The following is a 24,243-nucleotide window of genomic DNA, read 5'->3' as shown; positions in this document are numbered from 1 at the left end:
GTAAAGCTAGGAAGTGACTTTTTCCAGACAAACTGCATTAAAAATCTAGAGTATTTCAACTGAAAGAACCTACCATTGACAGCATTGATAGGCGTGAATTAGAAGCGCAGGATCCACGAACGAAGTAACGCAGTTAACCCTAGAGTAGTCGCGCCTTTCCGTGAAACGTGAGGGCTCGCGTATGAGCATTTTGCCGCCCAAACATNCTATAATTTTATTATCACTATATCCTTCTTCTGACATGCTACTAATCACTAATTTGGAATCAAAAACTTCGTTCTAGGTATCTTCTATTGTTCTATCACTAATAAACCATTAATACTGCAAAAAAACAAAAAACAAATAAAAATTTCCATGAAAAAAAAACTAACGTAACTGGTATTGTGGGGGCCGCGCGGACCCCAACACGTGCATATCTTCGTCCTGGTGAATGATACAGTGCTGAAACGCCTGCACCAGACGCGAGTAGCGCCGAAATGAGAATACCAAAAATTTTGGCTGCCCACGATGCGTAGCTTCTTAGAAATCAAAGAAAACGTCATGCGTGGGGGCCGCGCGGCCCCCACGATACCAGTTAAGGGTTAAGTGAAACACAGTCTAGAATAGTAATCTTATGTGAGATGCAGTCTAGGATAGTACATATCTACCCTGTAAGCGCCTATTCACTCTCGCCTTGAAAAGGTCCAGATTATAGTGTTCGGGAAATACAGCAGGCAGCGAAATATTCCAGTCCAGTGACAGTCAGATGATTTTTTTAAGTTGCCTTTATGTGACTTATGTCCGTTTTCACCATCAATCCCTAATCTTTAAGTGACCCCTATGTAAACAAAATTCCTGTTATGTTTTATTACCATTAGAAGATTAATTATGTTTTTTATGGGGCAAGAGGATTTATCTTATGATATCTAACTACAAATCCCAATGTTACCTTTATTAAGAGGTAGCTTCTGATACTTATGCCGCTTTTCACCATTAATCCCTAATGTTTAAGTGACCCCTATGGTAACACATAACAGGCATTAATCTTCGAAAGAATCTCATAGTGATCACTCACCTCATAGTAAGCAAGGAAGCCGGACTCCTTGGTGTACTCTCCCGCCTTCCCACCTCCACTGGCTGGGGAGTTCACCTTAAAGTTGTTGGGATTGGACAGGGTGAACGTGCGCCCATACGTCGGCATACCTGAAATTAAAGGGTAACAAGTGAAAAGGGTACAATTTATTCCAGAGTAATGATTTCGTGGAAGGGCTCGGCCGTGTGCTAAAAATACCAGTGAATTTGTGATGTAACAATAATTAAATCAACGTTTTGAGAATAAACTGTGAATTTTGTTATTATTGTATTCTGAATGAAATTCAGTCAAATGCGGTGAAAATTAAACTTTGTTTATATTTCTAGCCATTTTTCTGAGGACTTCTATTTAATCAAAANAGTATTGTAATGACTGTTTTACTTTCTTCATAACTTTAGTATACATTTTCCACTAATGTTAGTGCACCAGCTTCTTAGAAATCCGACCACTTTCTTGTTTTTTCATTTTTTGTATTTTACGTGAATTTTACCGAAAACGACATGAAATAAATTAAGCACTAATAGTAATTATCAATGTTATGACGTCATTAATGTCAAAACAACATTATACGCAATGAAAACTAATAATCTTCCAACTACACTAAAAACCAGACACACAAATTTTACTTACGTCAGTAGTCGCGCAGTGAGCAATTTGCCGCAAAACGTGACATACGTTCAACAATCGTTCTCTATTGCGGTCACCTGCGCACTAAATTTCTTCTAATTTCTAATACATGGAGGTGAAGTATGGGGAGGCAGCTACTGAAACGCTTGTGTTTAACAAACGCATCGTGTAGAAAATAACTCGATTTTTTTGCCGATGGCGGCAAAATGCTCATAGCGCGAGCACTCTAGGGTTAAGACAACTAAATTGACCTCAATTCCGTCCTAACACTTCTAACTTGGCTAAGTGGTGGAAATAAAAACATGTAAAAGCTCACTGAGCTAAGCTAAATTGGTGAAAGATTCTTCCCATTACCACGTAATTAAATCTAGCATTAGCCAGTATCAATTCGTGGTGCGTGGTCTTACCAATAATTAACTATTACAGCAATTAAGATTATAAAATATTTCACCTAGCTAACACGTTTACAGACTGTGAGAGATAATGCCTCGAAAACTAATCGAATGATTATGAGAAATGCATGGACTTCCAAGTTCCATGTTAAAATAATCATTACCTTCGTTCGTCAAATCCAGATCTGGCGAGTAATTAAAAAAGTATCCTCGTCCTTTCTAAATTATCGAATCGATATGCGTGTGAGTGTGATAACGCCACAAATAAAACATCACAATCGTTTCATACGGACTAGAAATGATAAGACTCGAATACGCTTGTACTTGGGCCATTCTTATTCTTACGCATTTTTGTGTGAGATGTAAGAATAGCATATGTTTTTAAAGAAAATCAGTGCACTGTATATTAATTTACTTAGTAAAATACCTCTATTAACTAGGCCCAATATCATTTTTATCATAAAACTATTAGAAGAATATTTAAAAAAAGTTACAAGTCCAAAATGTCACGGACCGTGTAGTGTGAGATTCCCGGATTTGGACATACAATATTTTTTTCTGAAGAGATGTTATGTTATTTTGATAAATATGACAGTAATTATGCAAGATTAATACATGTTATATAAGACTATTAAAAATTTATATCAATAATAATTACCATTTTTGATTTGGAACACCAAACATTGTGTGAGCAGTTTTTGTGTCACAACCACGTGCGCCACTTTAAATATGCGTAACTCGGTAAAAAACTATCTTTGATATTGACATCCATTCCTAAGTTTTTTTAGAACAGTAACATTGTCATCTTATTAGATTTGCAAATGGCTGAACGTAGTGAGTGAGCCGCAAAAAAATATTTCCTATTTATTTGAAAAAAGGGACAACCATAACACGTCCATCCCGTGTACGGTTATTAAAGGTAGGTATCAATGTCACGCTATTGTATAAAACATAATTATGTACCTCATGCAGTATAGTTTCAGATAATTGCACAAGATCTGCTAATTCACAGATAGTTTTTTGGATATATCGGACACGTTCCAAATTGTCACGGCCATGGTATTAAAAATGTGTCACTACCGCAAACTATTTAAGTACATGGTCGTGACATTACAACGCGTGGTTGTGACATTCTATTTTTATTATTTTAATAGTTTTTGTTGTTCTGCTAAATTATTTTGTGTATTGTGCAATTTTTAGGAGTAGCCTTTTAGTAAGTGTACTTATTTTTCGCTAGTATGATTTTCTAGATGCCACGAAGGAAAAATTATTGCACTTTCTCATTTCTGCAGTAATATCAAATTTTACTGAGACAGCTCCCGGTAAAGGCCCTGCAGAGGTGGTCGGAGTTGTTTTAAAAGGAATTGCTATTAACCATATTTTTAGTGGTACGGTGACTATGAAACATGTTTAAGTTGTCAAAACCAACTGTTATGTGAATCCTACAGAAATCTCATTTGATACTCAATTAGGTACCTACTGTGTTTAAGATTTACTAATTTGTTAAGCATATTATCATATCGAAACCATGTAGGTAGCATATCGGAAGCATGATCAGATAGTGCCAATAATAAAAAGTCTATTTTTTTATTATCTAGTAGATATATTAACTACCTGACGGTATTTTTGATCTCAATTTTAATTAAATTTTTGGATGTTCAGAAAAAAGTACATATTACCAAATAACACCTTTGTTGATGAAACGAATTTAGTGTATTTTATTGTTAATCAATTTAAACTATTATGATATAAATTTAACAACATAAACATTATCATTTACAGTAAAAATGTAAAACTGTCACATCCGTGTCATGCAGTGTCACAGCCGTGTTTACGTAGGCTATTTTGTTTCCTTTCCGAGGGCTTTAAGGTTGTCCATATACATCAAAAGTATGCTTTTGGTTTATACTTTCGATACACATCGCAAAAAGTTAAAAAAAAAATCTTTAATTTAAAAAAAAATATTGGCACAAATTTAAGAATGGCCCACTTATATTTTAGGGATAACAATCTTACGGTCTTACAAACACAGACGGCCTCGTTTTGAACATCAACGTGTTTTCGAGGATAGGTAATATTTTTTGCCGCGTTTTTCCAGTAGGCCGAAGTCTACTGCGCATCGGAGCATGGCGCCTATGGACTTGCCAGTCCGGTCGGGGTCGTCGACGACTTTGTAGTGTTTCTTTAGGAAGTTGATCACTCGTCGGGATGTGAGGCCTTGGTGGGAGGGGATCTTGTGGAAGGCCCAGAGCACGATGGCCGCAGGGATGGAACGCCGAAGGCCTACTTTAATCCTGTTGTAGGTCCTCCTACTCTTGAGGGTCGTGGCGGAACAGTAGCTCTCGCACGTGCCCTCGCTACTGGGCGAACGGCATCTCCCATGTTTCATCTTACCGCGGGCCCGCTTAGCAAAAAGTCGGCGTATTCATCGGTACGTTGCTGTTGCTCTTTTTATTTTGAATTTTTGGAATAACTGTTGCTTTCGGTGAGTGACAATTTTGACTTGTTTTCTAAAAGTTGTTGGCTTAGCATGTGTCAGCTGTCATAGGTCACAAACTTCGTGAAGAAAGCGAAGAAATAGACAATGATCATAAAATGTATATCGCAAAACTTTATTCAAATAAATATTTCAGCAATATCTCAGCTTGAGACAGTGATGCTATTTGAATGAGGTGCCGATAACTCATCAGCTGAATTCATCTGGCCAATTTCCCTCCAGCCGACCGCTCGTCGGATAGGTCGCCCGACATATCGATCAGCGGGTAGTGTTGAGCCGAGTAGTATTTTCTATCGAGGGAGCTTTGTAAGAACTTTTTACCCTAAATGAAATTTAATACGCCTGTAATTCTTAGAGGTATGGAAATTATTTTTCAGCCAGTTGCCCAGCTAACAGAGACCTGAGTACCTTTCATTCATTATTATGGGACTGTGTTTGAGTCAAGCAAGTTACATCTCAGGATCTAAGTAGGTACATTAGTAGGTGCTATGGCAAATAAATGTAAATAAATAAATAATTCTGGATTTCCAAGGGCGGTGGTGATCACTTACCATTTAGGCGACCTAGATGTCTTTCTCTATCTTTCAAAGCTGCACTTAAGCAATTTATCCATACAGTAACTTAAAATTATAGGTACCTATGTTTCACTTAGATCGAATAAGCTCTACCCTCAGATCATCAAATTCTATGAATCTGACGCCAGTATTCACAAACGATGCTTGCTTAAGTGAAGGAGCAAATCGAACGCACAACGTTGAATAAAACTGTGCTATTGGTTCGTGTGTCACCCTGTGCGTCCACGCGCACTGTGAGACCTCATAGTAATGTTTGTGAATACGGGCGTTAGTCTCTACCTAAATAGAAAACACCGCTGAAAAGTCGAGTAAAGTAAGCAACAAGGGCATCCCTGCCTCGGCTGGGGTGAATTATTGCATCTTCATTTACTATGACGTGGGGTGTATTCTGCGAGATCAATGTAGAACACGCTTGGCGAGTATCTACCATTGGTATTGCGTTTATCATTTAGTTACTGGCTGTTAATGCAGAATATTGTATTTCTTTGTTGAGAAGCTTTAAATTCCGTCCTCACAGGTTTTACAGTCCATTTATTCATTAACACTTTTACAAAACCAAAAGTCCTACTTAACTATCTGTTCGTTGTGTTTTTAGTTTAGGGCTGATTTTTCAATCGTCGGATAACTTTTAACTGAAGAATAAGTTCAATGGCACATTGACAATATTATTATTGAATAATCAGTCCTTGTACTACTTAATAATCGCGGACAAACTACAGTTTTACAGCAGATAAAACTGAGAACCTCTTTTTTTTAAAGTCATAAGTAATCTGACCAGCTAATAGGCTTTTATTTATTTGTTTTATGATATAACTTTATATTAATGAGCGCAGAAGTTTGTGTCTGTTCCATCAGACAGTGATGCTAGTGCGGTAGTGCTTCACGCAATAGCTTCGTAACTAATTAAAGTTTTAAAACTTTTAGCGAATGAAGTCGCCAGCACTCGCTAGTATTTAAATTACAATCAGTATACACATTGGCTCTACAGTTTATTATTCTAGCAGGAATTCGGGCATAATACACGTTCCCGCCCAAACTGGCGTCCAGACCGCAATCGATCGCAGCTCGCTCGCTATGGGCAAATAGAATCACAGCCAAACCGAATTGTTTAAACGCTGTAGAAAGGTTCCACTTTCTGCTTTGTGATGGATAAAGGTGGACTTTATGACTGAAAACTGAATATTAGCTGAAATGTATCTGCAATGTTTTTTCTTTATCACAAAAGGTGGTTTGGGACTAGCATTGGTCATTCATACTTACTTAGGTAACTTGATTTGAACCGTGTTGTTTAAACGCTGTGCTGTGTCTAACTGAAATCGATGCGTTAACGCAGTAATGTAAAGTTTTCACTTAGGTATTTCAATTTATATTATAACATAGGTTAGGTGAACTTTATCTAGCATGGTCGTTTCATTGAAATACTTAGGTAGGTACTTACTTGCAGAAATGATAGCGTGCAGCGGTGGTGGCAGAATTTTTTATTAACGGTAGGTATACTGCCTGTATTAACTAGATGCTATCCTATTTACAACTGATTTCAGTTAACTTTACATGCCGTCTCGTCCGTAGTATACTAGATCTTTCTATGTCTATTTTGATACAAAAAAGACTTCTTGCAATATGATACCTACCTAAAGCGGTAATAGCAAGGGGTTTCGCGAGGAAATGACGTCCGATCAAACTGAAAGTTTCTCGATTGGAGACTGCGCGCTTATAAAAGCTTCAAAGCTTGCAACTTTAGAGCGAATAAAAGTCTTCATTTTGTTTTTATACCTATAAATTACTATTCCTTGTGGTTATAAATCTTTAACATGATTTACGTAATCTAAATAATTTCATTACCTACATGTAGGTGGTACCTACTTACTATATTTACCAAAATCATGGTAGGAAATAAACCTCTCAAACAATTCTCTCATCGCAAACCTAGGGACGCTTTTTACCCGACTGCATCAGAAGGAGGGTTCTGTTTTTCAATTGTAGTAGTCCAGTTTTGAACTAAAAATTCATCAAAATTAGAAGAACTATGTTACCTACTTATGTAGGCTTACTAACGTTGCCTAATACGTACGGAATATATACGTCCAGAAGATACACATAAAATCATAATGGTGTTTGCTCATGCTTCTATCTCCATCGCCATGAAATGAGTTAATAAATAAGAAAGTTTAATACATCGGTAACATTCCGCGTAGTTAAATCTATTCGAAAATATTACACACCATCATTCAAAGTTTGTCGAGGCGAGCCTGTAATGTGGCGTGTAAATATTCATAAGGACACAATGTAGGAAAGTTTAGAAAGCCCAGGTATTTTTACCAAAAAGTCATTTACACAGCTCATCTTTTGTTTTTCCTATGTACCTACTTCTAAGAATTCATTTCCCATTGTATGTAAAGATGATAGAGAGCCTGCCAATCCTTTTTTCCATATTCCTAATAGATTTAGTTGTTTAAGAGCTTTGCTTTTTCGAACTTTAGTAACTAGTTCAATTAGGTATTTTAGGTTGAATAAAGCCCGTAATATCCAAAAGAAAGTAGAAATTTTATGAACAAAGTTTATACATTGTAAGATTTTTGCTTTTCTGTTTGTTTTCCAATATCAAAACTCTGAGGACATAAAACAAATCTCCTGGGTGTTGTATATCATGTGTTTTATATAATAAAATGACCCTACTGATTCTGGCTGCGTTCATGCTGCATCACCACACACGCTCTGATCGCAGATCATGGAATATGTCTAATTTCCTTGAATTTATATCGCCCCTGCCTCCCAGTTACTGGCAAATATAAATAGGATTTAGCCCCTACATGTAACGTAATACTTATAAACGAGTATTAACTAATAAACCTTTGGGAATGGCTGAGATTCTCGGAAAAATCACTAGGCTTATTGTACATTTTATTTTGGCTTTTATTAGATCAACATTTCTCCGAGTGTGAAGATGTTTGAAGCTCCTTTCATGATTTTTCTTTGATTTCATTACTCGCAAACAAGTTGAAATAAGTTGTTTTCGATTTCACTTAAAATCCATCTAATTTAAATAATTTCTTCAAAATGCCGCCATGCCATTAAGGGACTATTAAGTTCTAGGGTTTATTAAATATTTCCTACCGCACTGCACGTACCTAATCTACAAGCGCATTTCTATGTATAATAACGCTTATAAATTACTGTTTCGACGTTGATTTCATTCTCGATTTGCGATGCATGCCAGGGGCCTATTCTAAAAAACTGCTACGAGTAGTGAAATTTAATGTCTCTCTCATTTGTGCCAGCATTAAGATCGCATTTTATGAGTATTATTAGAGATAAAAAACGAACACGGGTTGGCTAAATAACTTGGTTTAGTATTTACGCAAAAACTCGGTTTATAAACGGCAAAAGATCACGTCTGGTAATCACGTCAAATTTGGTTTCATGACTATTAATAGTCCAGAATGTAACTGAAAAGATATCGATTAGGCAAAATAACGATTACTAATAATCGAGTGCTATGTAATTCGAGTGTCTCTAGTAAAATCGTGCAGAATAGTGGCCCCAGCTGAGCCATTCATCCTGCTACATCGAGCGCGACCAATGACATGCAGTCCAGTCTTCTGCACATACTTTATTATTTATCAGGCCGCCTGTGGCCCATATAGGTACAAACAACGGCGCATCAAGCGACACACTACCTTCTTATGTAAGTTGTAATAGGTGTTATTTTGCAATAAAAATGTGTGGCGTTGCTTGTCTGGGTTGCTATTCGCCACGGAAATACTTAGTACTCCTCGGAAACTGGATATTAATTCTAATATTATGTTACCCAATGTTATTATTCCCGTGTAAGATGTAAGTAGCGTAATGACACTGGTCGGAAACAGCTTTCTAATACAAGCTTTTATTTAGATTTAGGTAGGTAGAGTTAATCAAAACTTACAAGGCGGTTTTGAGTTTGACTCACTTTCCGGATATTTGTAATACAGCTATTGCAATATCATTTAGGAAAATTTTGAATCTTTCGCATTATAATTTTCATACGCAATGGTACATGTAGTTGTAAACGAATTGCTATGTAATTTATTCGCATTATTTTCGAAATTATTTCTATCTAATGGTCGAAAGATATCTAAATCTATTTAATGATGGAGCCAAATAGAAAAGAGTTGCTCAATAATACTTAAAGTGTCTTTATGCCCGTTTTCACCATCAATCCCTAATTTTTAAGTTATCCATATGAAAACAAAATGCCTGTTATGTGTTACCATAGGGGTCACTTAAAAATTAGGTATTGATGGTGAAAATTGGCATAAGTTACCTACTTTAGGTTTTTAAACCTGAAGAACTATGGAATTCAAAAATATTTGCATGAACATAAAACTTTTCTTCTTTTAATATTTGTGCCAAAGTTTGACCTATTTTCGTCAATTTTATTTCCACGCATTGGCAGAGCTTTAAGCTTTCGAGTAATTTCAAGCTTGGGCTAGCTCAAGCTCAGCTTAAGCTTAATGAGGCTGACTTAATTAGCTTGTTAAATGTTAATGAGCCGATGATGACCTTTTGCGTCCCATCAGGTGATACGCATGACATTTCACTTAAAAAAATACCTTTGTCTCTATATGCTTAGGGAATGAGTTTTGTTTACAGTTTTAGGTTACTGTGTAGAACCGACTTCAAGCTGAAAGTTTCATTAGAAGCGCTAATATTCTTTTTTTTTGTAAAAGTATTAACTTTGTCTTCTAGATACGAGTAGGTTTTTGTACATATGATACTCATCATTCAGTGTCTAGATCTAGACTGAACAAATTGATATTCCCAAACTAAGGAGCGGTTTCAATTTGTACTGTCTAGAATCTAGTCAATATGACAATAAAGTTTTTAAACAGCAATTAAAATCTATGATTTGCAGATCTTAAACTCATAGATAAAATATGCCTTGGAATTATTAGGCAATTAATGTTAACCACCTACCTAATTTCAGAGAAAATATGAAAATAGAGTCAGTAGTAAGCAGCAAAAGAACTTAGTACTACTTCAGTTACACAGAATGTCATTTAATCACCCTGAAATTAGATTCAAAGTAGCATGTTCGGTTACGTAAGCACACCTTATGAGAAAATCTCCCAAGAAAGGAAACCGTTTGCGATGGGGGCGACCCGAGGGGAGGGGGTGTTGGAGTGTTGTTCCCTGTAAACGTCAAGAGTGATCACCGTGGAATTAAAGGGAGATAGATTTGAGATGGGACCGGCAAATAAGAAATTAAAACTTAATTTGCTTTTAACGAATGGTGGCACTCGGTAACCTATAAAAGAAACAAATGTATTCTGTGTACCTACCATAAGTTTACGTTAGGTGTGCTCGCTAGCGAATACGTCAAAAATCTCTATGAAGATTTTGTTTCTTGAAAGTAGCCGCTAGGGGCGCTGCACAATATGTCATACAATTAATGTCATTTTTTTTACGCAGTCGCTAGCGAGCACACCTAACGTAAACTCATGGTAAGTTTTCTGGATCCGAGTTAGATGCAAGTTCTTTGTTTTAATGTAGGTCATAACAACCTACATAATTTTGATTGAAACTTGTTCAGTTCGTTCCTGTAATCCAAAATGAAACAAAATACTGAAATATTTTTGTGGTGGATGAAGTAGTTCGTGGAATATGTTTTCAAATTAAAATTGTTACGTAATGCGTGTAGGTATAATTTGACAATATTTTTTGGTCAGTCTATTTAAATTTTATATTAGTTCGTTCGTTTTCGTTTCGTTTCAGCCAAATGATGTCCACTGCTGGACAAAGGCCTCCCCCAAGGTTTTCCATAATGAACGATCCTGCGCTACCCGCATCCAGGCTCTTCCCGCGACCTTTACCAGATCGTCGGTCCACGTAGTAGGAGGCCTGCCCACGCTACGTCGGCAATTTTATATTAGTAAGAGCTATTAAAGTGACTGGGCTTTACTAAGTGAACCTACCACTCAACACCTTTTTTTTCTCTTTTTCGGCACTTGAAAATTTGATTGCTTTGAAACTTTGAGTCTGGTATAATTGGGGCAATTAGTGCCTTATCTGCTTATTCTACGTATAAGTAATTTTTATATAAATAAGATATCTACCTGATCAGAAACTGCCATGTTCGTTGAACGGAAACTTTTATATCGCGTGACGGAGATGATTTGCCTTTCATGTCCCAAAATACGATTCCAGTAAATAGGCAGTCAGAAAAATGAATTGGTGTCTCTTTCTATCGGCTCTATCGAGGTTTAACGTTTCATTTATTTGGGTATTCGAAATAGGTCTAGTAAATTGACTCTTCTCAGCCGAAGGTTTTTAGTTCGACATCCAGGTGGAGCATTATAAAGTAGCAAACCAGTGTGTTAAGGATTTAATATCCTTAACACACTTAGATTGTTTACTAGATTAGATTACACACTGGCTTAGATTTAATTAATTAATTAAGCGACTAGAGATTATACCTGTTTATTAAACGGATGAGATATAGTAACATCAGGTTTGTCATTATACGAATACTAAATAAGATATTTACCTATTGTAAAATAAACCATACAAGAAAAGAAAAAGAAAGAAATATCCAAAGTACGGCTCAATTTAGGCGGTCTTATCGTTATAAAGCGATCTCTTCAACAGACAACCCCGAGGAAAGTAATAATTATGTAGTGTACTAAAGACACAAAAATACATAAATTATGTATCTAGCTAGGCGGTGGTAGGCAAATAGTTGAGCCTGAAGCCTAAATGACGTCAGTCCGCTCACCACACGTACTTAATAATACGGTTTATATTCTAACCTCCGAACTGCCTACGTTCATCATGCGTAATGCTGTACATTTATTTTGAACTAGTCCATGCTTGCGGCTTCACTTGTAAAGATTTTAGGCTGAAAAAGGAAATTCTGCCCTTCTAAGAAGAGCTAATATTACGAAAATAGATGGAGTAGAAGAGCTTTTATCAAGAAAGGAATTTTCGGAAATTCTAGGTACTCGTACTCGTATTACACTACTATTACTTAAAGGTAGGTAACTACTACATAATATTATTATGTATAATCGCATTATACCGAGAGCGAGCAGAGTGAGAATTCCATATAAATCTGTAAGAATAAGATACGCCATGTCTTCTTAGAAATATAAATAAAGAAGTTCTAGGAGTTACATGAACTAAAGGAAATAGTGTAGTAGTAGTAGGTATAATTATAGGTAAATGATAGAATTCTATTCTATTGTAGGAAGGTAAGAGAGCCGTTCGATCGCCAACCCGCTGGATAGACGCCATCACAAAGGCTTCTGAGCTTACCATGGTTTGTAATCCCAATTAATTTATTCAATTGGACGAATAAGTAAAACTGAAAAAAATTGACGTAATCAGTGGTCAAATGAATAAATTAAACAATTTAATAAATTATTGCCTCGTGTTTGTCACATTTTGATTAATAAATAAAACAATTGAATTAATTATTGCCTTGTCTTTGCTTGACCACCAAAAGTACAGGCGACAGCACATCAATTTATCAATTAATCAGTGTATCCACTGTAACGCCTTATTTACGTGTAATAAAGACCTATTTTTAAACATAAATGTATACTCTGATGTGCTATCTGTAGAACAATGGCATCTTAAAAAGAATGGGCGTAGTAATTTAGAAACTTTTGTGCCCTAATCCCGGTGTTGATCAAAAATTAAAACCCCGGGGCCCCGGCTCTGTCATGTCGCAAATTCGAAAGTTATTAAATTCACAGTTTCAATGTAAGAACATCATAGAACTGTGTTAATAATTTTGGAGAAAAGTGATCTGTGTGGATGTAGTTTTTTTGTTGTTTATTTTATTTTATTTTATTTTATTTTATTTTATTTTATTAATTAGGACAACCAACAAGACAAACACGCATAGATGAAATTACTATAACTAAAAGTGCTTAAAACTAAGTGTTCTTTATGTTATGTTAATCACAACGCTTATACTTCTAAATTAATAATGTTAACAGTTGCAGTAAATTTTAGAACTTAACAATGATTTTTATTTGTAACGGGAGAGCTCTCATGTCGATGAAACACACTTTTTAATTAAGCTCCATTTTGAACACAAAATAGAAGCTTTTAAACCCACTTTCCGGGCAAATGTGTTGAAACGAAATCAATAGAATCAACACAATATGAAATACAGAGCTATCTACTTATGTGTAACAAGTTACAAGTTATCTACATAATTATGTGTGTAAAATTGATTTACATACTTAATTCAATACAATTAATTCATATTATTTCGTTGCCTTTCTCCTAATTGAGAGACAGACTTACGAAAATATCGTAAAAACTGAAAAAACACAATTTATTTGTAAGCATTTTCATCATCTCATTACAGTTTCTTCATTCACAATACTTTAATTAAGTTTTAAAAGCTGTCTAGCCTTTGTTCTGAAGATACAATAATTTCAAATCTAGAGAAAATATTTATTTATGAAAGAGAATTAATCGAAATCAAAGTAGAAATTGTTTTAAATTAAATTCAAACTAATACATTTTCTTGTAATAACGTTCTCAATTGCATTGTAAAAAGCTTAGCGGAGCGCTTACGCTAAGGAGGACTAGATGGCGCTACGAGTCGTTGCAGACGCCAGAGCTTTGAGCTTTCCATGTCTCTAAGCGCGTTTTACTTTGGATTGGTTTTAGAATTAACTTATTTGATATTGTTTGGTTAGGATATTAGTTTTAATGGAAAACGTACATGATTATCTGGTATAGCTTTTTATAATTATTAAAATAAAGTTAGTTACTTACCTACGTGCTTTTGATGAAAAATAAGAGTATTCTCTGTATAATCGTCCTCAGCGTAATAAATAAGGATAGTTTTTTAAAGAGGTTTCATTGGTGTAAATTAGTTTTTGCAGGGTAAATTGAATAGATAAATTGGTGTGAACTGGAGCTTTTTTATATGGGAATAGACACGGCTCTATTAGATCCTTCAGTACCTCTAGTAGGAAAAACTTTCGAGTTCGTTTCGTTGCGTATTCAAAGTGTCATCGAAAAATTTTGTATGAAAAATTAAACAGCGCCCCCTAGGGCGGCTATAATATAGGGGGCGCTGTTTAATTTTTCATACAAAATTTTTCGATGACACTTTGAATACGCAACGAAACGAACTCGAAAGTTTTTCCTACTAGAGGTACAGAACCTGAAATCCAAAGGAGTGATCCTGCGGGCAAAAGCTAGTTAAAAATATAATTTAGTAAAGACACCTTATTTTCCCACAAACCTTGTCAAAGTAAAAAAAACACGTGGGCTGCCGTGCACAGTAAGTATTCCAAAGCTAATAAACTACACAATTGAATATCTACTCAATGTTTTAGGTCTTAAGGTTCACTATTGAAAGGGGCCTGTTTGCTCTGTGTCCCTTTCCACTCAGGTAATAATATAATAAGAGATTACATCTTTGCGTAAGCAACAATAGGGCTCCCGCTTATTTCACTGGGGACCGTACTTGCTGAAGTAAAGCTTAAAGCTCTATAATAGGGTTCAATTTGGGTTGTTATATGTCCAGGTTTGGTTATAACAAAGTTGAAATGTTGTGATAGGTAATAGTTGTTTTAAAATCGTTTAAGCCCGAATGCCACCTGTTAACTATGAATTGCTCGCGTGTTGCGAATGTGGGCTATTCTAAAGTAAAGAGTTACTTTGTTGTTGTGTTTATTTATTTTAATGAACGTGCATTTGTTCCAGTTTAAAATAAGCATTGATATACATAAAATTTTATCCATCTACGAACCTCTATAGATGATCTTAAAGTTATTAACTAATACTACGTTTTAATAGAACCAGTATGTTCTATTTTGGCACGGCCACGGGTAGGTACGGCTAAAATATTTTAATTAGACCACAAATATCTATGTCTAACCATTCAAATATTTCGACTCGTATAAAATTAATTTTAGCTTCGGTTCAGTTGTTTTATGTTATTCATGCATTGTCAAATGATACGCAGATAATTATAATTTAGGTAGGTTACTTACATTCATCAAACCGACGACATATGAGCCGACACTTGCCCATGTTAACATGGTCAATGGTCATATAAATGGTATGGTGAAGTCAGAAAATTTACGTCTTCATTTTAATTATTTTAATTTTCGTACAAATCGGATTTTATAAAATTTATTTTGTATGAAAATTAAAAAAAATAAAATGGTGATATTAAAATTCTGACTTCCCCATACCATTTATATGCCCATGTTAACATGGGCTAGTGTCGGCTCATATACCCATGTACCTAACATCCTGTATTTTAAATTATTGCAGTTTTCTATTAATTAATTGAAAGCAAATATCCGACATAAACTCATGTAGAAACATCACCGAGAGTCTAGACTGGTCCACATTTTAACAATCGATGCTTAGATTCTAGACGATTCTCATTTCACCGAGCAAACTTAGAGGTTACATTCACTTTGACACAGTAAACAAGCTTTTGAGGACTTTTTTTATGTTGTAGTTTTGTAAATTAGTAAGGCTGGGTTGCACATATTCTAACTTTGATTAACGTAAAAAATCTGTCAAACTCCATACAAAATCGTAGGTCATCGTATACATAGTTACGGTCAAAGTTAGGTGGTGGTGCAACTTCTGTGATGTGAAATTATTTTAATAGCGTAAAGAACAAGTAAAAGGGATAAATAAAGTAGGTAGAGCTATTTGACACGGATCAATATTCTAGGGTAAAACTCCCTGGGGTATTGAAATTTGTGAACCACCCACGCGTTCCAATAGGTTAGGTTACTTGTAGTTCAGTATTAGTGTAAGGGAGTTCTCCAAATAATGAAAATAGCAAATCATCCCTAGTATGATTATAAGACCTAAGAGACGATATTCAATAGAAGATATCATGACTATCTAATCCTGTAGGTCATTTTGACATATTTCCCATACTGAAACTGTCAATGTGCTAGTTATACCAAGAGTTATTCTTGGATAAAAGTTGGGTCGAATCGGGCCTAAAAGTAGTAAACCTCTACCTACAAAAATAATGTATTTATTTATTGAACCAATTAACGCTTGTTTGTTTTCAATCAAAATTTAGATCTTCATCCTAACAATCCCTACGGAAACAGAATCAAAGGCGTTCAATATTTTTACACAAAGCGGCCATTAGACGCGTCAACAGAAGTCCAAATGTAAAGGGAACAAAAAACCGTGAAACGGATACAGCCAGTGAAGAATGCATGGTGAAGTGACTCATCCCATCACTGGCCACCTCGAACTGGGCGATACCAATTTAAAAAAATATTCAGACAAATCATTGTAAGCTCTATCACTTCACAATAAAACTCACACCGATCGCACTACAGAAATCCGTACTTTTTTATGACAAACTTATTGTTGCAGTTGAAATGTTTTTTTAAAAGTGCGCAAGGGAATCTAAACGCTATGCCTAGAGAGCTAAGACAACGTTTTTATTTATGACCAATAAAAAGGTTAATGTAAAAAGGAGTTTAGACTACATTCCGGCGCAATATGACTTACCTAAGCGAGTCGGTACTGTTAAAGCCGTAACACTTAAATCTTTGCATAACAGATTATGGCACTGCAGAAATGAAGTAAGATAAATCTGTCAATACTGAAGAAAGCCAATTACGTAGTACCTCCGGGTACATCTACATTTTAGATATTTATCTTGACTGAAGATTTCAGTTAGTAGGAGACTGAATTACAATTTTGTATCAATTTAGTACACAGAATTCTAAATTAAGATGTAATTTATAGAATTCTTGTGAACTAGCACTAGATAGAAGCTCTTCAAAAAGCTAGCTAGAGGGACTCAATGCTAAAAATATAATCAGGTATTTTATTACTTTGTAGGAATTTAATTAATTACAAACTAGTGAATATCGGGACTTTATGCTTTTCGGTCCTTTACCCTAAAGTGGGACTTGTTATCCCATTAGAAATTGGGACATCTCTTCAAAATCGGGACACAATATAGCAACGCTATGTAACTCTTATAAATATGTAGAACTTTTTACGTTAATATAAACGTAATATTTGTATTACTTTTGTATGGTACAGTTAAATAATTATTTATCCATGGAAAGTCAAAAAGGACGAAGGCAAGTCATTTGGATTTATGAAGATGTGTCTAAACTTGATCCAATGACCTAAATGAGATTTAAAATTATTGAAGCATGATATTTGTTTGGGTAGCTTTGCTTAAACAAACAATACAAAGCTTGTTCAAGTTTCGCGTTATTGACTAGCTAAAGGTTAAAGAGCAAATGAGACGTACCTACATACTAAGAAATACTACTTGTGTTTCCTTAACAATTATTTTTAGGTAGGTGTCAGCGACGTCGACCAAGGAAATACGCTAACTTATTAATTAGAATCGATTAGCAACGTTAAGAGTCAGATAATGTTGTAAAATAATGAATTAGAGTCGATTAGGTATAAATAACATTCCATCTCTTTCTCACGTTATCTCTCATCTCGCTTGCACATCAAATACTCTTCCACACACTTCTGGAATATTCGAGAGAAAAAGAAACGGGACGGCAACATCGGACCTCTCGCTTCGAACATTCCAGAACTATGGTCCAGAACATGAGAGACAGAGACAGGAATATCGGGAGAGAAAGGGATGGATATAGCCCGGGGCCCTATAAATACGGAGCGAGGCGCTCCGGGAGACAAGTTTAAGATAAGTTGTTGTTTTGTTCAGTTCAGAGAACAAGTGCTCCAAGCAACAAGTGATCTGAAGAAGCAAGAACTGAGAAAAGGAAGCGAATAATAAACGCGAGAAGTCTCAGCAAGTGAAATAGTGGTTTTATTCCTGCAAGTAGCACCTACTACGCCTGACATAGTAAGGGCAAGCTCTCAACGGCAGTCATCATCGTCCGGTCAGCGCTCTCGAACACACACAAACGCATACAGTCCACTGCAGTCCACCACAGTAGGTAGTAAAAAACTTAATTACTCAGTTATGGTTATAAGTTCATCTGAATTGAAATCCTGTTTATTCCTGAAAATTTCACGTTATTTCTAAATGACAATAGTAAATTATCACAATAGTACATTTTGATTGGTATACTATGAATTAATTTACTTCTTGAGTATTTATAATCCCAATAGCGGTTAACATTTGCATTCTTCTTTTGAACAAAAGCAAGTGCTCTTAAAACATGTTTAAGCTGAACCCAATCAAATGCACAATTGCATTATAACTTCCATCAAATATTTGTCAATTAATCGTGTCCAAAACAACCGAGCATTCTCTAAGGCTCACTTTACACTTAGCGGGAAATCGCCCCCGAAGTGTTGGCAAACGGGGCGCTAGGGGGACATCCTCCCCCGGGCATTAGAGCATGACATCCCTTTTATAACTCCACTGTTGCGTCTGACGTTTGACATTTGTGTTCGAATCAATATTGGGTTCCCACTTCCCACCTGATTATTCGATGTAGTTTAAGAATTACGTTTTGCCGCGTGGGCGGCACACTTTTGGGTAAGATTAGGTTAGATCTGAGATAGAAAATTAAAGGTGTATTAAATTAAAGGCTATAAAATATCCTTTTGTATTACAGGTAACATAATAATGTTGTATTACAACCTATCTAGTTAGGTACCGAGAAGTTTATATTAAGTTTTACACCCGTATTCACAAACGAAGCAGCAAATTGAACGCACAGCGTTGAATAGAGCTCTACGATTGGTTCGTGTGTCACCCTGTGCGTCCACGCGCACTGTGAGACCTCATAGTAATGTTTGTGAATACGGGCTTGAGTTTATTAATGTTCTTTATCGTAAGGAAAATTTTAAATGGAATATTACTGCGTAAACTTTTAATTTAAAATCATAAGCTGAAGATAGTTCGAGTCCTGTAAAGGCCTAATGATCTATTGACTATGGTGCTATATTTATTGAAGCCGGAGTTATTCCATACAAAAACTACTCGTATAATTAGAAGTCACGTACTTTCCTCTGTATAAATATTAATTAGACTTGTAATCGTGTAAATTAATAGGCAGTAATATGAAATGAACCTAAAATCTTGTAGTTACTTATCTAAGGATATATTAGAGCTCTCGTAATTAATGTAAGTGTCCACAGGCGACACGAATCTCCCCTCACTTATGTCAGGAACATGGATATTAGACTGTAAATCAAAGCAGTAGAGTTCACAATCGGTTTGCTTGCCTTCGTAGACAGTTCTAGAACTGTTCACATTCAACGGCTCATCGTGTTTTTTTAGTTTTATCGTGGTTAAATTACGCAATAGTTTGATATTAAAAAGGAGTACTCCAATTAATATAACACTTTGACAATGGAAATGGTAAAGTCATAATGTAGCACAAGCCCCTTGTGTTTGTTTGTATGATACATTTTAATAGCACTGCTGAAAAGACCGGTCTGAAAAGTTATGCTTTCAAAACCATAAAGATATAGCTAATTATTTAGGTACCTACATAAATAATAATTATGTATAATAAATAATTGTTGTTTTGTTGAGGACTGAACTAAAACTTAAAAGTTTAGTAAGTATACCTAATACGAAATATCTTTTTTCCGTAACAAAAAAGAAACCACACCATTTGATTGCAGATCTGTCTGTCTACAAATAATTTCCCCCTTAATTCACACTGTTGCAGTAGTTCCATAAACTAATTTGCCCCATTGCAGTATCCGCCTTCACCCCATTGCGGTTACAGTGCAGATTGATGCAGAAGGGTGTTTGAGATGAGGTGGAACAATCATATTTTTAGTGAGTGATATGAAGTTGATAGGTAATATTATACCTAAACAGCACAATAAAAAAGTTGGCGTCTTAGTTATAATTGCTTTTTCATCGGATCAAACAAAAGTAAGTTCATGGGACAATTGAAGACGCGTTCGAATTCAAAGACATAATTAATGCCTCTTCTCAAATTTAAGAGCCTACAAAATAATATCAGATTTGAATACTAAAGTCAATTAATTTATAGATCGACCATTCATACTTTTATTTCAACTATAGCCTTAAAGCCTTCATAGAATGGAAATCCTAATATCGGGACGAATCAATTAATTATTCCATGCTCTAGTTGTCACTCGCACGAATGATGGAAATAGATGGAGCTTATACACCAAAACCATTATTTTTATAGGCTGCTCGGCCATCGATGGCTGTCGCTTTCAGTCATATTCATTGCTGCGGGAACACATATTATCTGTAGCAACTGTCCTTGTGTGCCGGTGATGGATGTTTCATTCTCTGAAAAGTCAATTTTTCAAGGGGGTCCTACTACTATATGCTACGCTGTGCTGCCTCTGTCAACTCGTAATCTACTGATAGTTCTAGTTTTATACCAGTTTCCCATTTCGCTTGAAAAATCACAAAAGGCCAAAGAGGATTCTGTAATTAAACATTTTTCGGACGGTTACAGTTCAGACTATTTCATTTATCCTGATTCTCGCTAATTAAAAGTTTTTATTGGTGAAATAGTTAAGTTGGAGAGATTGCGTAGAGTTATGCTGTAAGTATAAACTTTCAGACTTTCAATCATGTCCGCACCATTCGAATGGAAGCGAGAGACTTAATACAATTATTCCTGTTCCATTCAATAAAACATAAATGGTTAGGCTTGGTTGTTCAATGATGGCTAGTCAGTTTTTGTTTAAATATAAGCTAACTTTACATACAGGGTGTCCCAAAATCGGATCGAAACAACAGTCACATTTCAAAACTCATCACACTTTTCTGTGGACATTAATAACTAAAATTGGCCATTTCTCGAAACTTTTCTATGGACATACCTATGTCTAATAGGCTTGTTCGCGCTTACAGGCCCAGCTGCCTCCAGTGTCAGTGTGACGTATGCTGGGACACCCTGTATGTATAACACTGCCCTTTGTCATAAACACGGGGCGAAATAAAATTACCGAACCATTTAAAACGCGTCCAATTAATGTAACTGCCCTGAAACATTTGCCTATATTTGTGAAAGCATTTACGAGTAAATGCCAAACCGAGAGTTCTGTCCGCCCACCGGAGTGTTTTCAGATAAGTCGCGGATGTGTGGACGTTTGCTCTTTAAAGGTTAGAGGCTTCCTCGACAAATCTGGAGGAGGCTTGGTAGTTAGAATGTTAAACGGTGGTAGATGGGGTGATATTAAAAATGATTTACCTGTGGTTTTCCTCTAGAACCGTTGTAGGGGGTCGCTACCGGTATGAATGTGCTTTCTGTACTACATTATTACCGATTGTAGCTGTAGAAGCTTCTCGTAGCATAATGATGAATGCAAAGCTGAAAATAAACATAAATATGAAATATTTATTCAATTTAACCATTGGCAAGGGTTAGAGTATACCTTGAGGTCATCTTTAGTAAGAAAAAGGTTTGCATAATTTTCACTATTCATGTATAATAGTATGAATTAAATAAGTGAATCTCTAAAAACCTAGGGGGCAGGGGCCATAGTAATTAATACTCGTAATCATAGTATTTTTGACAAAGCAGTGGCACTTTAGTAACTTCCTTGGAAAGTCCATCCATTAATATCAAAAAACAATAATAATATTATGTTCTATCCAAAAATTTTCTGACAACTGCATGCTCCGTATTAGTTAAGAATTAAGCTAATACAGATCCCGTGGCGTTGTTTATACGTGACCTGTCAGGCCGCGGGTCAGTGGCGTGGGCGGTACAGGAAAAAACACTCGAGGCGGGAAGCCCTGAGTGACCGCGACTATTTCACGCGGGAAATGTGTGGTGGCCTTATGTAATATTTTATTTTAAGTTTCATAATGGATTATTGTTTTTTTTTTTACTGTACGTGGGTTAACAATGTACGCGATTAATAATAATAAAAACACATTAATTTTTTACACTGAATTATTTATTTATCGATAGCTTTTTCCAGCTGGCCAAATTTTCATTTTCCATTTAACAAAAAAGCTAACAGTAAGCTAAGCTGCGACAATTATTATCACACTAAGTTTAATTACAATATTATTATGATAAGTTACTTAACGTATTTATACCTGCTTTCTGAAAAAAGACTAGAAATAGAGAAGAAAGAGTGCCGTTACAAAAACTGAGTTTATCACGCTCGAGTCAAATCCTGTTAAGTTCACTTTAATATTTAACCAATCCAACCTTTAATAGAAACTATATCGTAAAAGTAGTGATATTAATCCATAATTCAGCAGCTGTAAGTAAATATCAAGCCGCTATTCCACATGACGATATTTTTCCTGTTACAAGTCGACTCTCGAATCAATTCACCTGCGATGCGTGCTTCTTTGAAGCTTCCTATAATTGGATACCTACATATTTTGTTGTTGAACGAATATTATTTTCTCATATTTTCTTAGTTGGAAAGTAGAGCAAACAGTTTCGATGAAATAGTACTACTTATATTTAATTTTAATATCGGCTGGCGGATTGAAAATACACGGCTGAAAGGATTTTACAAAGTAAAAACTACTTACGTGAAAGAAAATGAATAATTGTTTTCAGTGTTTCACAATTAAATCATAGACAACAGATCTTACCTTTAATATAGCTGCTCCTTTATCTAAATCATTGTCTAAATTATCAATTTTGACCTTGTTGTATTTTAATTTAATATTCTAATGCCCGTTTTCACCATCAATCCCTAATTTCTAAGTGACCCCTTCTTCTTCTTCTTCTTTTCAGCCAAATGACGTCCACTGCTGGACAAAGACAAGTGACCCCTATGGCAACAAAATGCCTGTTATGTGTTACCATAGGGGTCACTTAAAAACTAGGGATTGACGGTGAAAACGGACATAAGAAGAATAATTTTACAATATTGCATTTTATAGGTCTCCCTATCATTGGGGCAGATTTTTTTAAATCTGCTATTTGACTCTAATCAATTAAATTGGATGTTGAGCTATTATGAGGATTAAGTTTTTATTGATTTTCGAGAGAGTAGAATAGTTTCTCTCCTTCTTCTATTTTTTAACACAGGAGACCTTCAGATTAGCGCGTTGCAGGTCACCTGCATCCAGCCCTTTCTTGGAAAATTCAATGTTATATTATAAGTAAGTACTTACCTACCTACGTTTTTGGCAACAGATGCGCAGTAAGACTTCTCGTAGTGCCTAGGTTAATAAGCGAGTGTGGTGTACGGCGATGTCCACCAGCCAATCTTAATTGCTTACCTACTCAATTAAACGCAATCTCTCCCATCAAACTGGCTAAGCGCCCTGCATCGGATCAGCTATGTCCTTAATTTGACGGTGGCACAGTCTTTTAAAATCACTTGGAAGCGGACATTTTTTGGTGAATAGATGACATGATTTAACAAGTAAATCTAAGTAAATTCTTAAAAGAAACCCGTGGTCTATCTTCAACAGCTTTCGAGAAAAAAATTTTTTAATTTGGCTTATTTTGTGTGTGTTAAAATACGATTTTTGGTTTATCTGTTCTTTTGTTGAAGTTGTAACACAATTGACTTATGTGAGTAATAAAGCACACAATTTCCCTTTTTTTGAGTTATACATCACATTCTAAAGCTTTGTAGATCCGGAGAAATTATAAAAAAACTGATTTTTGGTTTTTAATTTTTTAAATTTAAGTTGTACATTTTGAGCAATAACGAATTATTGCATGTTATAAAAGACCTTTTATTTTACTCACGAAAAAAAAATCACCGAATTTTGAGAACATACTTTTGAGAAATTTGCATTTGAAATTTCGTGTTATGCAACGCCTTCTGAAAAGCTCTTGGTAAACACAAACTTTCGTCATTGCTATTAAAATATTGTCTGGCGATATTGTACTGGTCAATTTAGTGCAAGGCAGGCAGTGTTTAGGGTTACTAATTTGTTCTATTACGTACTTCAGTCCGCACTGGATGGACAAATGGAGATCAAAGTTGTGATTCTCCACTACAAATGAGATTGCGTATTAGCAATGACAAAAGTTTGTTTTTGCCAAGAGTTTTTCGGAAGGCGTCGCTTAACACGAAATTTCAAATGCAAATTTCTCAAAAGTATGTTCTCAAAATTCGGTGATTTTTTTTTCGTGAGTAAAATAAAAGGTCTTTTATAACATGCAATAATTCGTTATTGCTCAAAACGTACAACTTAAA

General features: G+C 35.5%; 1 protein-coding gene across 1 annotated transcript in view; it reads right to left on the bottom strand.

Moving 5' to 3' along the window:
* Window positions 1–4,787: 4,787 nt before the first annotated feature.
* LOC114362548 (midasin-like) overlaps window positions 4,788–24,243 on the bottom strand; it is a 35,700-nt gene continuing 16,244 nt past the window's right edge. Inside the window, exon 5 of the mRNA XM_028317995.1 lies at window positions 4,788–4,910. Within this exon, the coding sequence (XP_028173796.1) occupies window positions 4,788–4,910 (123 nt within the window). The remainder of the gene's footprint in view (window positions 4,911–24,243) is intronic.

Source organism: Ostrinia furnacalis, unplaced genomic scaffold (genome assembly GCF_004193835.3).
Source record: "Ostrinia furnacalis isolate ACB-3 unplaced genomic scaffold, ASM419383v2 OfSCF6580, whole genome shotgun sequence".
Taxonomy (NCBI): domain Eukaryota; kingdom Metazoa; phylum Arthropoda; class Insecta; order Lepidoptera; family Crambidae; genus Ostrinia; species Ostrinia furnacalis.
Note: the sequence above shows the minus strand (reverse complement) of the source record. Positions and strands in the feature narration are given on the sequence as shown.